Raw genomic sequence first — 13,802 nt, forward strand, 5'->3', positions numbered from 1 at the left:
AACATAGAACCATAGACTGGTAGGGGTTGGAAGGGACCTTTAGAAATCATGTAGTCCAACCCCCCTGCTCTGTGAGTTGCTGTGCCTTTACAAGGGCAGAGTGATGACCAAGAGCAATCATTAACCATTTAGAAATAGCTTTTAAATGGTTTGAGCATAGGGTGCAGTCTACTGAGATTTAATTGTAGGATTTTGTTGGGGCCAGCTGGGAGGAGATAAGGGACTATTTGCAAAAACGGGTAAGTGATGCTGGCTGCCTTCTCCAAGGGTCAGGCACTTGGAAGGGAAGATGCTTATATGCCTGTTCAGCTTCTGCTCAGCTCCGGGTAGATCTCAGACAGAAATTGCATAAATTGAATTTCCACATAATCAGCACAAACATCAGACTGGGATGTTGGTCACAGCCGGGTGGTAGCAGACTGCCAGCTCTGAAACGGGCACCAGCCATCCTCCTGCTGTGGCTGCCTGCCTGGGGACATGCTCTGCCTGCCTGGCATCAGAAATCTCTCCCAGAACACCAGAACCTGACAAGCTGGGCTCCCAAAACCCCTGTTTATTTCTTAAAACTTTCTCCCAGGGAAATGAATTCTCTAATACATTGTTTATTGAATTGAATGTTTTACTGCTGCTTGTGCTAGAGTAAAACATTTCACAGCCTTGTCTACATATTTCTTTATTATTTATATTTGTTTTATCACATTTTAGAGGGGTTTTTTCCTTTCTTGTGGTTAGAGAAACTGAAAGAGTGATGGATTATGAAAGTGGGAAGGCATAATAGTTGCAATCATATTTGAAGCACACAAATCTTGTGAAATAATGTGGAAGTTGTTTAACTGCACTGAAAACTTTTTACTTCACATGTGCTATCCAGTAATGTTTATAAAGTCTTTGACAAGATAAATAATACATAGACATGTCTCACTAAACCTCCTGAGAGCAAAATTGCATCTAAAAAAAAATCTCCATGTCTATGTGCTACAGTCTACTTGGAAATATTTAACCATGGAAGGAAGAACATCTTTCTGATTTGGATGATTATTTTAATCACCTCCAGCATATGTATCACAGGCTGCTTTTCTGAGAGCTGCCAACATCCCAAAATAGGTGATTGGGATAGAGTCAAGTGAAGGTTATCTTCTCCCTGGTACTAACACTGGCATGTCAAAAAGCTTTTAGGGGAAAAGCTATGTAGAACATTGACACCTGAAGTAAAATGATGAGTCCTTATGAATATTCCTTCTCATCTTTTCCAAACACAATTGACTCTGAATGTAGGGGGATGTACAGAGGGAACAAGAACCACTAGCATAAATCTCAACCTTCCTTTGCTAATTAGCAAAGTAGGGTCATATTCCTGCTTGTGGTGTGGAAAAGAGCTGAGGTGACTAAGAATGTGTGCTCCCTGGGACTCAGCCTGCATCCCAGAGGACTGTGGCCCTTCATCTGGGAGCTACTGGAGGACCACTTTGTCCCACACTGAACACATTTCCTTGCCTCACAAGTTTTTTGCCATCCATTTATGGGGAAGCTTTGCAACAGAGTGGGGACATGGGCATGCAGATGGATGTGGTGGCTCACTGGGGAGGAGATGAATGCTTTCTAAATAGAAGTCCTTGTCATTATAGGTGTCAGCTGCAGTCTCTCCTGAACCAGGATGTGCAATTCAGAGCAGTTGGAGTGGAAACAAGCAGGTGGAGCATCTCAAATTCTTCAGCACCCAAGGTCTATGAGCTTTGGTCAAGTCTTGTCTTCTCCAGCTTTCACACCACCAGCCTCACCAAAGAGGCCTTCAAAGGTGGCAGGGCTTCAGGAAATGTGCCTTCAGAGAGTGTGTGGGTGGCACACCAGACTGACCTGGGGCTGTGAGCCCTGCAGGGGTGGAGGCCGAGGCAATGGTTCTCAAGTGTTGGTGCTCACTGAGGTGAATCCCAACTGCAGCATCTGGGGCTCCACAGGACACAGGCAGAGGGGATGAGCTTCCCCATGCCACTGTCAGCTGGGGTTGCACTGCAGCCATCGCCCTCAGCTGGGCAGGGACTGCTGCTCCTTTGGAATGGGAGCGACATTTGGGACTGTATCTAGGGGTTTGTTTTCTCCTTCTGTGTTTGCATCCAAGAAAGAGTGAGAGTACTTAACTACTCTGCTATACAGTCACTTTGCAATGTATGATGTAACTAAAACCCCACATTTTTGTTTCCCATACCAGGGAGCAATTTTTTCCTTGAGTTTTGTCTGTTATTCTGTAGCTACTGCTACCCCAAAGGCTGTAATTCCCAATTACCAGAGGCTTTTATTTGACAATATGGTAACATATATGTCACTGAGAAATTAAATCTGATTCTAGCTAATGGAAAGGTCAGCTCAGAAATGTACCAGTATTAAGCTGTGGAAATCCCGTGCTTTCAGGAATATTTGTGCTGTACAGGACTTGAACAGTGAACGAATCTTAGATGTTTTAAGGGGGAACCAAGTAGCTGAGATTGATGCCATATTTAGTAGTGCAATGTGATTTCTCTTGGAAGCAGTAGACCAGTAATCTGGGAATTTTGGCTGTCATCCTGCTACTATTTATGAGGAATTTTAATGTAGTAATTACATGTAGGGAAAATGATTCACTGGGTTTATAAGATAAATGGCTTTTTTTTTCCCCTTGTTTAGTTGTCCAATATTTTTATTACATGCTTCTGGAAGCAATGGTATAAAAGAAAAGGATCTGGAACTGATACTTTGAAAGATTTCCTCACTGTAAGTTAAAGGCAGCTCATTAAACAAACAAATGAGCTGTCCTTAGAGCAATCAGTATTTACTATTAACTGAACAGAGCAGTAAATAATGAATTGCAGGTAAGGAACTACAGATAAGTATTTGCAGTGAATTCAAATTACTTGACTCAAGCCTGAGGCAGAGAAAAGAGAACATAAAGATAGAAATGGAAGGAGGAGGGGGGAGAAAGAAAAAGGGAGAGGAGGGATCACAAAGGTACCATTTGAGGAGCATACATGGTCATTCATTGTGTGTGGGAAAGGTTTTTCTTCAGCAAGCTTTTGCCCATCTCCCTGGTGCAAAGGATGCTGCAGCTGACTCCTTGGGAGAACAAAGGATGGTATGAAATTCCTGGGGAAAAGCAGGGACCCACTGCAAGTGCTGAGACCGATCCAATACACTGCCTCAGAGAGTGGGACTGATGTTTTTTTACCGTGGTCAAGACCTTGCAGGTTGCTCACTGGTGCTTCTGAGACCTCAGGAGAGCACTGTGCTTTGGCACCAGTGTGACTGAAACCTGCCCAAGGCTGCCAAGTGCTTGTGCAGATACCTCATTTGTTTCTCCAGATCACTTGAGCTAAATTGTTCGTTTGCTGGGAACTGGCAGGAGATGAGAAATTTTGGTTTGGAGTTTAATGATGATAGGAGTGAAAGATGGTGCTGCCTGAAGTTTGGGTACACAGCTGCTCTTAAGGCCAGGATGTCTGCAGGGTGTCTGACGTTGCTCATTTAGGAAGGGGCTCGAGGTTGTTTGGGTAGCAGAGATGAAAGGTAAGGTTGGTGATTTAATCAGGAACTCGGCAGTTTCAGCTGAGCTGTGAGCTGGAGGCTTGGTGAGACATCCAAATGTGTGACAGCCATACTAAATGCCCAATGTTTGGGCAGCTCTGTCTATGCATCACCTTAAATGAAGTTAATGGCCTGACATGAGTCTCTGTGGGGAGGAGGTATGTCTCACCTGGCTAGAGCAGAGCACAGAAGACAGTCCAGAGATGTGCAGTCAGTGTGAGCCTTCCACAATAACTGCACAGCTGGGGTAAAGCCTCTGCCACTCCACTGGGGTAATATATAGAACTAGAGGCTTATCTTGCTGGAGAGGTATCACTAGGTAAGTACCTCTCCAAAGATATTGTTGCTTCCTTTGCATCACCTTGGGACTGTACCCCATGGAAACTGCCACAGAATAAAATGGCAGAGGTGAAGTGCAGCTGCAGGGAGATTTCTGAGCGCCTTTGGAAGGACCCTATTGCTGTGCACAAGCCCAGCACGGTTGGGCCCCAAGTGCTGGCTGTTTCCAAATGCTGCTGCTGTCAGCCCCTGCATTAGTATTCAGCACAGGGAAAAAGAGCGAGGTGCTAGACAGACCCACTAATTACAGCAGCCTGCAGAGGCAAGTCCTGCCGTGCCACGTGAGGAAGGATAGCCTTTGCATTCAGTGCATTTCTTCTTTACTCTCTGTAGCTCTATTAAAAAACCCAAAAACCAAAATGCAAGCTCGTGAGCTAATGGGTTTGATGAAGGAATCAAGCTGTTTTCCTGGTTTTTTTTTCTTGAATTTAATCTGACTATGTAATGCTTTATAACATTCACATAAAAAGGAACTTCCAACTCCCCAGTCTTCAGCCTTAGAAAGATGCACACCTCCTGTAATCTTAGCTCCCCTTCCTCTGGTTGGCATCCACACCCCAGGGCTTTCAGCAGATGTGAGGAGAAGAGGGCTTCCCTGGCACTAAAGTACCATCTGCATGCAGTAACACTGGTCAGATTTTTATGAGCCCAGATTGCATTTGTGTGGCTAAAGGGGTTGTTTATCAGAGCATCTGCTTTACTGTCAGTGACACAGATCTGGAGCTGAGCATCTGCTGGGAGCAGGTAGGGCAAGATGGGGTAGCACAGTGCTGCAGTGACAGAAGTTGTGCAGCCATCAGTGCAGTGACTGTGGCTGCTGTGTGGCTGAGGGTCGTGCATAGCCCCCCATGCAGTGATATAGCCCAGATTTTATCCGTCTGAGGTTTGGAAAGGTCTATGGCTCACGGATCAGAGCGAGGAGAAATCAGACTGAGAGAAATACTGACTGTCACAAAACAGAACTTGCTGATGTTGCTCAGTTCTGCCTGACTTGTACCCAGACACAACCTGGGGGTGACAGCGCAGCCAGTGGGTCCTGGTCCTGCTCTGTGGAGTGAGGCACTAAGCAGATTAGTGAGTTTCTTCCATCAGTGAATACTCAGTGCCTAAGATACTTATAAGACATCTGTTTTTTAGCCTCATTTCTAAACAAATGAGGCTTATGTGATTATAGTGTCTGTATCTTGCCCCCTTGTCGGCCAATTCCAATCTTCACCAAGGGATTTCAGCCTCAAAGACATTAACTTCTGGAAAGTTTTCATGAACTAGTGACCGTGTGAACCGAACTGATCCTGCTAATGTCTGGAGAAAGGGCCACAGCTCAGTGTGTTGCTCATCTCTGAGGGCTGAAGGGAGAGGGAATGTGTCAAAGGGGGAAACCTCTGCTTTATGCCTTTGTTCTGTAGAGATCCAGCTGTGCTGGGCAAGGGTGAGCATCCCTAGGTCCCACCTCCTGCCTGCCCCCCCCCGTGCCAACTGCTCTCTGTGATCCTGGGATTGCTTTTCTGATCTGTGGATTAACCGGGTTGTATGTGCAAAGATCCGAGAGCTGTGTGCAAGCTGGGCTTAGTCTGGAAATACATTGCCATGGACGTACAGCTCTCCTTGTGAACTCAGTGGCTTGGATCAGAGCTCATTGTGCCATGCAGGGCTGGGCTGACAGCAGGTTGGTCCTTACCTTTACTGTAGTAGCTTTGTCTTGAAGATTGCTCTTTCAAAATTGTCTTGATAGCTGATGTCTAAACTCTTTTGAGACTGATGTCCCATAAGTGCTATGTGCAAGGAGCTGCATAGGTACAAACCACCTTACACTGGTTAACATTTCACTGACATAGTGTGAATGATGCTGACGGCTGAAATCATCCATACACTCACATTTGTAGAATTCTCTCCTTTACTCCTCTGTGAATTACAGTTAAATGCTCATTAGAGCTGAATATGTCTCCTTTTGGCAGCTGCCTGACATTTTTACCTTTTAACGCAGAACCTGAGGATGTATAATGGATCGTGTAAAACCAACCTATAGTAGTTCTGGGATTATAGAGTAAAAGCAAAGGTTTCATGTTCGAGTCTTCATTAATGAACTAAACTAGATCCTTTAAAAGAAAGATAAAAGACAGATGAGATTTATGAACAAGGTCATTAGTGTACCAAATTTCTCTCATTAGATCTGTTACATTACTTTCCAACTTACACAACTCTCATTAGAAAAATTGATGAGCTGGAATGATTAAAAATATACCAGCTTTTAAAGCATCCCTGCTTTTATTGGAAAGCAAAAAAAAATGCTTATGCTTCTGTGGTATAATGGATTTGAACTTCCATGCATGGGTGTTGTGGTTAGAAATGCAATACAGGACCTTCCCAAAGCCAGGGGATGGGGAGAGAGGAGGGGAAATTGGACCACTTAGTGCAATTTGCAGTTTAGCTGCAAATCCTGGAGCACTGCTGTAATTGAGTAACCTTGTTAGAACCAAGTTAATATTGCAAGCTAACATTGACCATTTCTTTCCCTCACTAGACTTTCAGTTTCACGTCCTTAACATCGGATTTGAAGTGACAGTGAGAGGAAGCATAAGGTATCTCTCATTCTGCTTGGACTCCTTGTTTACAGAAGAGTGATGGAGATGCTATTAAGCACAAAAGGGATCACCATATGCCTGTTTTTCTTTGTACTGAGTTTGTCAGCAGCTATTGAAATACCATTATCAGGTGAGTTGTAGCTGTTTAGTGAACACTTGGCTCTTTTGCTTTGGTATCCCTTGTTTGGTTTTTAACCTTTCTCCAAAAAATATGATATGCTGCTTTTCATTTGTTCCATTTTGAATTTAACTCTGCCAGAACACAGCCTTTGGGAAATTCAGATGTGATTAAAATGCAAGCTGCTTTTGTTTGAACTTGTTTAAATGTAGTAAATGTCTAATAACAACATGTACCTGGTGTTAGCAATCCAACACACCACTTAGCTCCGAGGGTTTGGTTTTGTCCTTCACATAAATTCCTCATTTTGGCTCTGAATCTCCCTGAAGCCTGTTTGATGTAGATACACCCTTACTGACTTGTCTCACAACCTGCTGTTTCAGTCTGAAAAAGGAGCAGGTGTGTGTCTCAGGGCGTACATTAGTCCCCAGAGAAGTATCTCCTACGCCTCAGAAACTGCCCTGGGGAGCACCTCCTTTTATCCCTCTCTGCCTGTGATGCATTCAAACTGCCTGTTTTACACAGTTGCTGTGGTTTCAGGACACGTGTAAAATATGGGATGAGGCTCATAGGGAGCATCCAATAAAAGCAGTGGACCCTGCTACCTGGAGTACAGCCCAGACCTCCCAAGCTTTGCATTTTCCAAACAGAAACGAACCAGGAGGGTTGCAAACTGCAGTTTGGGTTGGTTTTTTGGGAGGAAAGGGGGAACCAACAAAGCAGTGCTCTACAATACTGGAGTTTATGAATTATGGTGGGGAAAAGTAAATAAATAAACCTAAGGGAAAAGAAATACAGGCTGCTTGTGGGGCTCTGAGTGCTATGGCCTCCGAGAGGGACATGGGCTAGTCTCAGGACATCGTGTGGACCTACCATGAGCTGTTAACACTCTGGAGTCTGCCAGTAGCCTGGGCTGCAAAGAAGAGGCAATCAAACAGGTCATAGGGGATCTTTCTAAAGCTATCCAAACTTCTTTAACAGTATTTGGAAGGAGAAGGGTTGTTTTGGAAGAAAACACAGCCATAGCTCCTTGTGCTTAAAGTAAAAGTGGAGCTGGGACTGTAGTCTGCAGGACAAACTGGGCATCCAGTGCTTTGCTGTACCTACATGAGGGAACCACCTAGCCCTTAATTTGCTTTAATGAAGCATTTTATTTTGTAATAAAGAGGAATTATGTCTGGTTAGTGAAGCCGATGGGCTTGGATGTGTTGGGCTTTGAGACCACACGGTATGGCAGGATACTACATTTCCCTCTAGCTTTGAGCTTCCTGGACTTAAAAGAGAAACCAAAGAGCATGTTAATTTTCTTCCTGGCTGTTTATAACAATGTGGTGATCCTATTATCCCCAGCTCCACTGCAGGGAGCCTTCTCCCTCGTGCAGCTCTGTTACATGGACATTCACAGCACTTTAATTCCCTTAGAAAAAAAAAGAGTTAGTGAAACATCCTTGTGTGACTGGTGATGGCTCTTCCCCTGCTGTACCCAGGAGGGGGTATTAAGTCATCTTTGCAGTCCATGGATTTCCTGGCAATTTTATCCAGGAAGAGGAGAGCAGTTTGCTACTTCATCTTTGTGTCTCTGGATTAAAAAGCCAGTTATTGACTTCAATAAATTTACCAGGCCATACAACCATGCTTTGGCTTTAGTTTGAGCATGGCCTCAGCTCTCCTATGCCCTGGATGTGTTGGTCATACATGGAGGTATGTGCAGATGATGCCTGTGAGGGGCTGGCTGAATGCAGTCAGTGTTGTCGAGCCTTCCTCTGGCTGCCAAGGCAATAAGAGCATTCAGTTTGAGGAGCAGAGAGTATTGTCAATGCCATAAAGATGATGACAATCGCCCTTTTCTTTAAGGCAACTCTCACTCTTCGCAGGACTAAGACAACCCTGACATTGTCATTTTCAAAGAAAGGACCTGAGCAGAGGACAGTTTTACTTGAATGGTGTTTTAACCTGGTACTTCTTTGTGTTCAGTTGCACAGCTTCCAACAATCACAGAGCAATCTCACACCCAGGTGGCCTACCCTTTTGATGAGGACTTTACAATTAAATGTGAAGCTAGAGGAAATCCACAGCCCATGTGAGTACTGCTTTAACCTGGAGAAGCAAGCAGAAATTGGGTTTGCTTTTAGCATTTGCCAGAGATTGTTCTAGTCTTGAGGAGGGGAGGAATAGCAATGTCTGCAATCTATGGCAATGTGCTCATCATCATAAGGCAGGGTCAAGGTCTGGCTTTCTATTTAGGTCACTCAGCTTTTGTTGCTCCATCACTTCTACTCACTCTGTGAATACATATCAACACACCTTTTTCTTGTTGGGAGATGTTTCATTTCTCTCACATGTGCTGAATTCACCCCATGATTTAAAAGAGCTTGTCTGGGCTGTGCTGCAAAAGATAGTAGGTATGTAATAGTAATCAAAGGGTCCCAGCTGTTGTTCTGCCTTTTCCACAGCAACCCTAAAAATACCAAGCACATTAAACTGTGTATTCAGAGGTCACATTTGCATTTTATCAGATACTTTGTCTGTACCCAACATCATCATGGCTGTGGTGATGTTACAAATATACATATAAAGAGTTATTCAAATAAACATCTAAAGATAGGCTTTATGTATTTTACACCAGTGTAAAAAGGAAGGATTTGTAATGAAAATGTGAGTAACAAAAAATGTAATAATAACAGAGTAAAAGCTCCTCCTGAGACTTTCACCACAGGAACGTCTCATTGGTTTGCATGTTATTTTTACTCTTTAATCCTTCCCTTCTTTCTCCGCAACACAGCTTAAACTTACTTTAAAAAGACAGTTGTTAGTTCTTATCAAGATCATTTGATCATTTTTACTTGAGCTCTGATGGAGATTTGTAGCATGATAACAAATTTCCTTTGTCTCACTGTTTGTCAGCAGATGAATGACAAGTTTTCTGGTATTTTTAATGTATGTGGTATTCCCCTCCACACTGTAGCGAGGCAGTTTTGCCAGTGCTAGTGCATTTCTGTTGCCTTCAATTTATTCTCTTTCAATGTTGCTAAACATCAGAAGAGGTATGTCTTTTGCATGTTATGCTGTTGTTTCTGACAGTCTCTGATTTTGAAACAGTTTAAGCCCAGTTTCATCTGAGACTTTCAGATACATCAGCTACAACCAATTACTTCAGCATTCATTGAAACCACATCCAAGTAGCATCAAAACTACAACTGATTCTATGTGAGGACCAGGAGAAACTCAGTTGAGTGACCTCAGGTTCTCCTGGGTCCAACCATGGTGTCTCCCATGAAAGCTGAGAATAGCTCCTGTCAATCCTTGCCCATCAAAAGTGGCGGCTCTCCTGCAGACACAGCTTTTTCACAAACCCCTAGTTCCTTTCACTCTGTGGCTCTTGCTTTCACAGATGGCCTCAATTATTGTCCTTGCCTTAAGCTTTGTATTCTTATTTCATGTCACAGTGAGTTATCCAAAAGGAGAGTGGCTGATAGGAGAGACATGCCCAATAGCTAACACCAGTGGTAGCAGCACGCTGGTCATTTTACCACTCAACTCCTCTGACATCAAGTTTGTCATTTTAACAGTACACTACAGGACCCACATTTCTCACTCATTTTGTACCACAGTGCTCTCTGTTCAGTGACCTGTCCTTTGTAACCCTTGTTTTTCAGCTTTAACTGGACGAAGGATGGAAAACCATTTGATTTATTATCTGACCCCAGGATAGTTGTGTCTAACAACTCCGGAACATTTGTGATTCAAAACCGTGGAATCATCACCAATTTTCAAGGGAAATACCGTTGCTTTGCATCCAATGTGCTGGGAACTGCCATGTCAGAGGAAATTGAGCTAATTGTTCCAAGTAAGGGCTTTACTTTCGGTTGATTGGTTTGTTTGTTTCAAGAGGGAAACTGTGTTTCCTCAAATTAAATGGGCAAGAAGTAATTCCTAAGGTGTTATATAGTAAAACATCACTGGTGACTATTCAGTGACTGTTGGAATGAAAAACTTTATATGCTTCCTGGAATGATTTTATCTCAATCCTGGTTTTCAGGACAGAAATTGATTCTGAATGCAGGAGTTCAGACAATACCACTGATTACCATCTCTTTAGGAGTTTCCAAGTGCTGATACTGATGCTCCTTCCCAACGTTCATTAGTACAAATGCAACTGGGTCAATTAGGTAGATGTTTTCCCAGGTGTGTTAATCTGGAAAACATTTATTACTTACTTTTGCTTTCTGAGTGCTGCCTGCCCCACTTTGCCTCTGGAGGGTGGGTCATGGGGAAATTAGTATAAACTTTTTAATAGCCATCTCAGGAGAGCTGAATGTTCAGTGATAGAAAATCATTATTTGCTTTGATTTGACTATTTAAATGCCTTTATAAAGCACTTGCTTTGCCATAAAACCCACAAGAGTTCTTTTCTGATTTGGATTTGCTTAGAGACACTGCTCTTGTGATGCTTCATCTCTAATACTTTTCTCTTTCTATGGAGAAAAAAAGAATAAATATTGATGAGAGTTGTAGCCTGGTAAATTCTCTACTTAATCTGGGCAGAGAGAATTTGTTTGTGAGCTGATGCCAACATATCAGGAAAATACAGAAATTAGAATGTTTGGAGAGATAAAACAAATAGCAGAAAGAATGGCCCAGTGGCACTTAACCACAGTAATGGTATTGAAAGATTAGCTGTTCATGAAAGGTAGAAATAATGGCATAGGAATGAAACAGGGTTATCAATGTATTAAAAATGTAGTGGGCAATAAAGGAATGGGAAATCATTGTCAGAGGAAACTAAAGCTGATTTGAGTCAGATCCCTTTGGGGAGGTGTTGTAAAAGACACTTTCTTAGTTTAGGGAAAGTCTTGATTGAAGTCTGGACTGATCTCTCTAATACTGGAGAAACTGATTTGATAAAGAATGAAGAATTATGTGCTGCATTCACTTTCCAAGCATTTACTGGAAAGCAAATGCCAGGAAGAGTCCTAAGCTGGTAATATTTCCACTCAACAGATGTGACTGAGTGCCCAGAAATTTGGAGGACAATTTGGCCTCTATCTCAGAGCAAGGAACTTGAAATTAGAAGCTGGGGGAAAGGATGGGACAAAATGTTTGAAAGCTCAAGGGGAAGCGATCTAATCAACTGTGAGTTCATTAGTAGTGTTCAGGCTCTGATAAAAATACTTACAGGGAGGATATTAAAGACTTGGAATTGAATGGGAAATGAGCTCAAAAATGTAGTGGTGAAAATAACTGATCCTAGAAAGTTGTCCTTGTATCACTAGTGCAGAGGGAGGGTAGAGAAGGAAATGAATTGTAAAGAGCAGAGTTTTAGAAGTGGAATGAAATTTACTGATACAAGGTTCAAGGTCTTGATCAGGACAACGTTGGCACAACTGGCTTTGTACCATTACATTTAGGCACTTGGAGTCTGGAAGTACCATAGGAGGAGGAGCATACAATTGATCTTTCATTTAGGATGAAAATATGTGACATTCCAAGAGGGAAGTTTGAAGGAGAACCTTTCTAGCAGGAGCAGGGGAGGTTTAGCTTGGAGCTGAGGAAGAACTTTTTCCCCTGAGAAAGTTGTTAGATGTTGGCCCAGGTGAGGTGCTGAGGGCACTGGATTTAGTGGTGGGCTTGGCAGTGTAAGGTGGGGGGGGTGGACTCCTTAAAGGTCTTTTCCAACTAAAAACATTTACTATGATTCTGGGCATAGTTGGGCTTGGAAGAGCTGAGGCACTGTGTTCACAGTGCAAATAAAAGATATTATGTGGGCTGGAAGATTTCCTGGGAGTGGGCTGCTAAGGACACCATGTAAATGCTTTTTTTGTGATTGCTCCTCATGAAAGATGTGATTTATTTTCTTTCTGGACAGTTTTATGGATTTTTTTTGCCTTGGGAAATGTATTCCATATTGCACTGTATTGCATAGTATTCTCTAATGCAGTAGCTTGGTGTTTGGTGGGGAATTACCAAGGTTACCTGTATTGCTATGTAGTTTAGACTCTACCAACTTGCAGTTGCATTAAGGGAATAGCATAATAACCTGCACAAAGTTTTAGGATGAGGTTTATTGAACTAATGATGTAAGCTGGCTCCGCAGGTAAGAAAGTGCAGCTGATGTCAACTGCAGTTTGAGGTGGGAACAGGAGGGTGACACAATTACTCAGAGCTTTAGACAGGACATAATTATTTACTGGCCAGGGCAGTGGGGTTAATATCACTTCTCTTAAGCAAAGTGTCTCAGACTCATTAATTTTCAGCAGAGTTCGAGACCTCAGTGTCACGTTTCAGTGAAGACATGTCACCTCCATCTGCAGAATATTCTGATGCTCCCTTGCTACTGAACTAAAAGAGATGCTTAAAAGTGGAACACAAGAACTAGTTGATGTCTGTATTTGGGATGGTTGAATCTGTACTCAGAGCAGATAATTTTTGCTTGTAATGAAATATTATCTATATTAGCTTCAGTAGATATTAAATAAACCAGGGGTAGTTAGCAACAAATCAGTTGAGAAGTAATAAACATAGTTGTCATAAAATGTGAGGGGAATTTTAGTGCTAATACATGCAACATCCTGAATCTAGAAAATAAATAAATGGTACAGATAATAGAGGGATTTACCCAACTCCCACACCTATACAGCACATTTACTTTCATTCATGCTCTTCTGCCATCGGTTCTTTCATTCAATGGTGCAATGTAGATGCTGCAAATTAAATCAGAATTCAGAGGCTAATAGAAGACACCTTTGATTTTCTAAAGTGCTGGATAGTCTACAAGTGTGCTGGAGTGAAAGAGTGCTGCTGGTGCACAGATCTGCTGTAAATTAGGCAATCAGAAGACACAGAAGAGTTGGGGATAAATTACCTCTATTCACTCACAAGTTTTGAAGCGGAGACTGGTACATGTGAGATCACTACATGCATTCATGGTAATGATGCAGAGGTGGCAGTGCTTTGCCAGCTGTATTCAAGTAAAATGTAAGCTACTTGGCAAATCACTATGCCAATGAAGTGAAGAAAAACCCAGCAAGTCAGACTAGGCCAGGTTTTTTCATAAATTACATCTACACTGCAGAAGAAGAATACAGGGTCTGTAAGGTTGCTGCTGAAAAGTGGAACAAAAGACTGTTTACTCACAGTAATCATTCCAGGAAAGCAATAGAAGTGTCAGCAGAAATTGATCATTAAATCTCACCTACATAATGAAAATACCA

The 13,802-nt window shown here is 42.6% G+C and overlaps 1 protein-coding gene across 2 annotated transcripts in view; it reads left to right on the forward strand.

The window, feature by feature from the left end:
• CHL1 (cell adhesion molecule L1 like) overlaps positions 1–13,802 on the forward strand; it is a 128,773-nt gene that overhangs the window by 70,493 nt on the left and 44,478 nt on the right. For both annotated transcript variants that reach the window (XM_062008725.1, XM_062008726.1), the window contains exons 3-5: positions 6,413–6,603; positions 8,566–8,671; positions 10,248–10,438. In XM_062008725.1, coding sequence (XP_061864709.1) covers positions 6,513–6,603; positions 8,566–8,671; positions 10,248–10,438 — 388 coding nt within the window. In that variant the 5' untranslated portion in view covers positions 6,413–6,512. The remainder of the gene's footprint in view (positions 1–6,412; positions 6,604–8,565; positions 8,672–10,247; positions 10,439–13,802) is intronic.

Source organism: Colius striatus, chromosome 15 (genome assembly GCF_028858725.1).
Source record: "Colius striatus isolate bColStr4 chromosome 15, bColStr4.1.hap1, whole genome shotgun sequence".
In the NCBI taxonomy this organism is placed as follows: domain Eukaryota; kingdom Metazoa; phylum Chordata; class Aves; order Coliiformes; family Coliidae; genus Colius; species Colius striatus.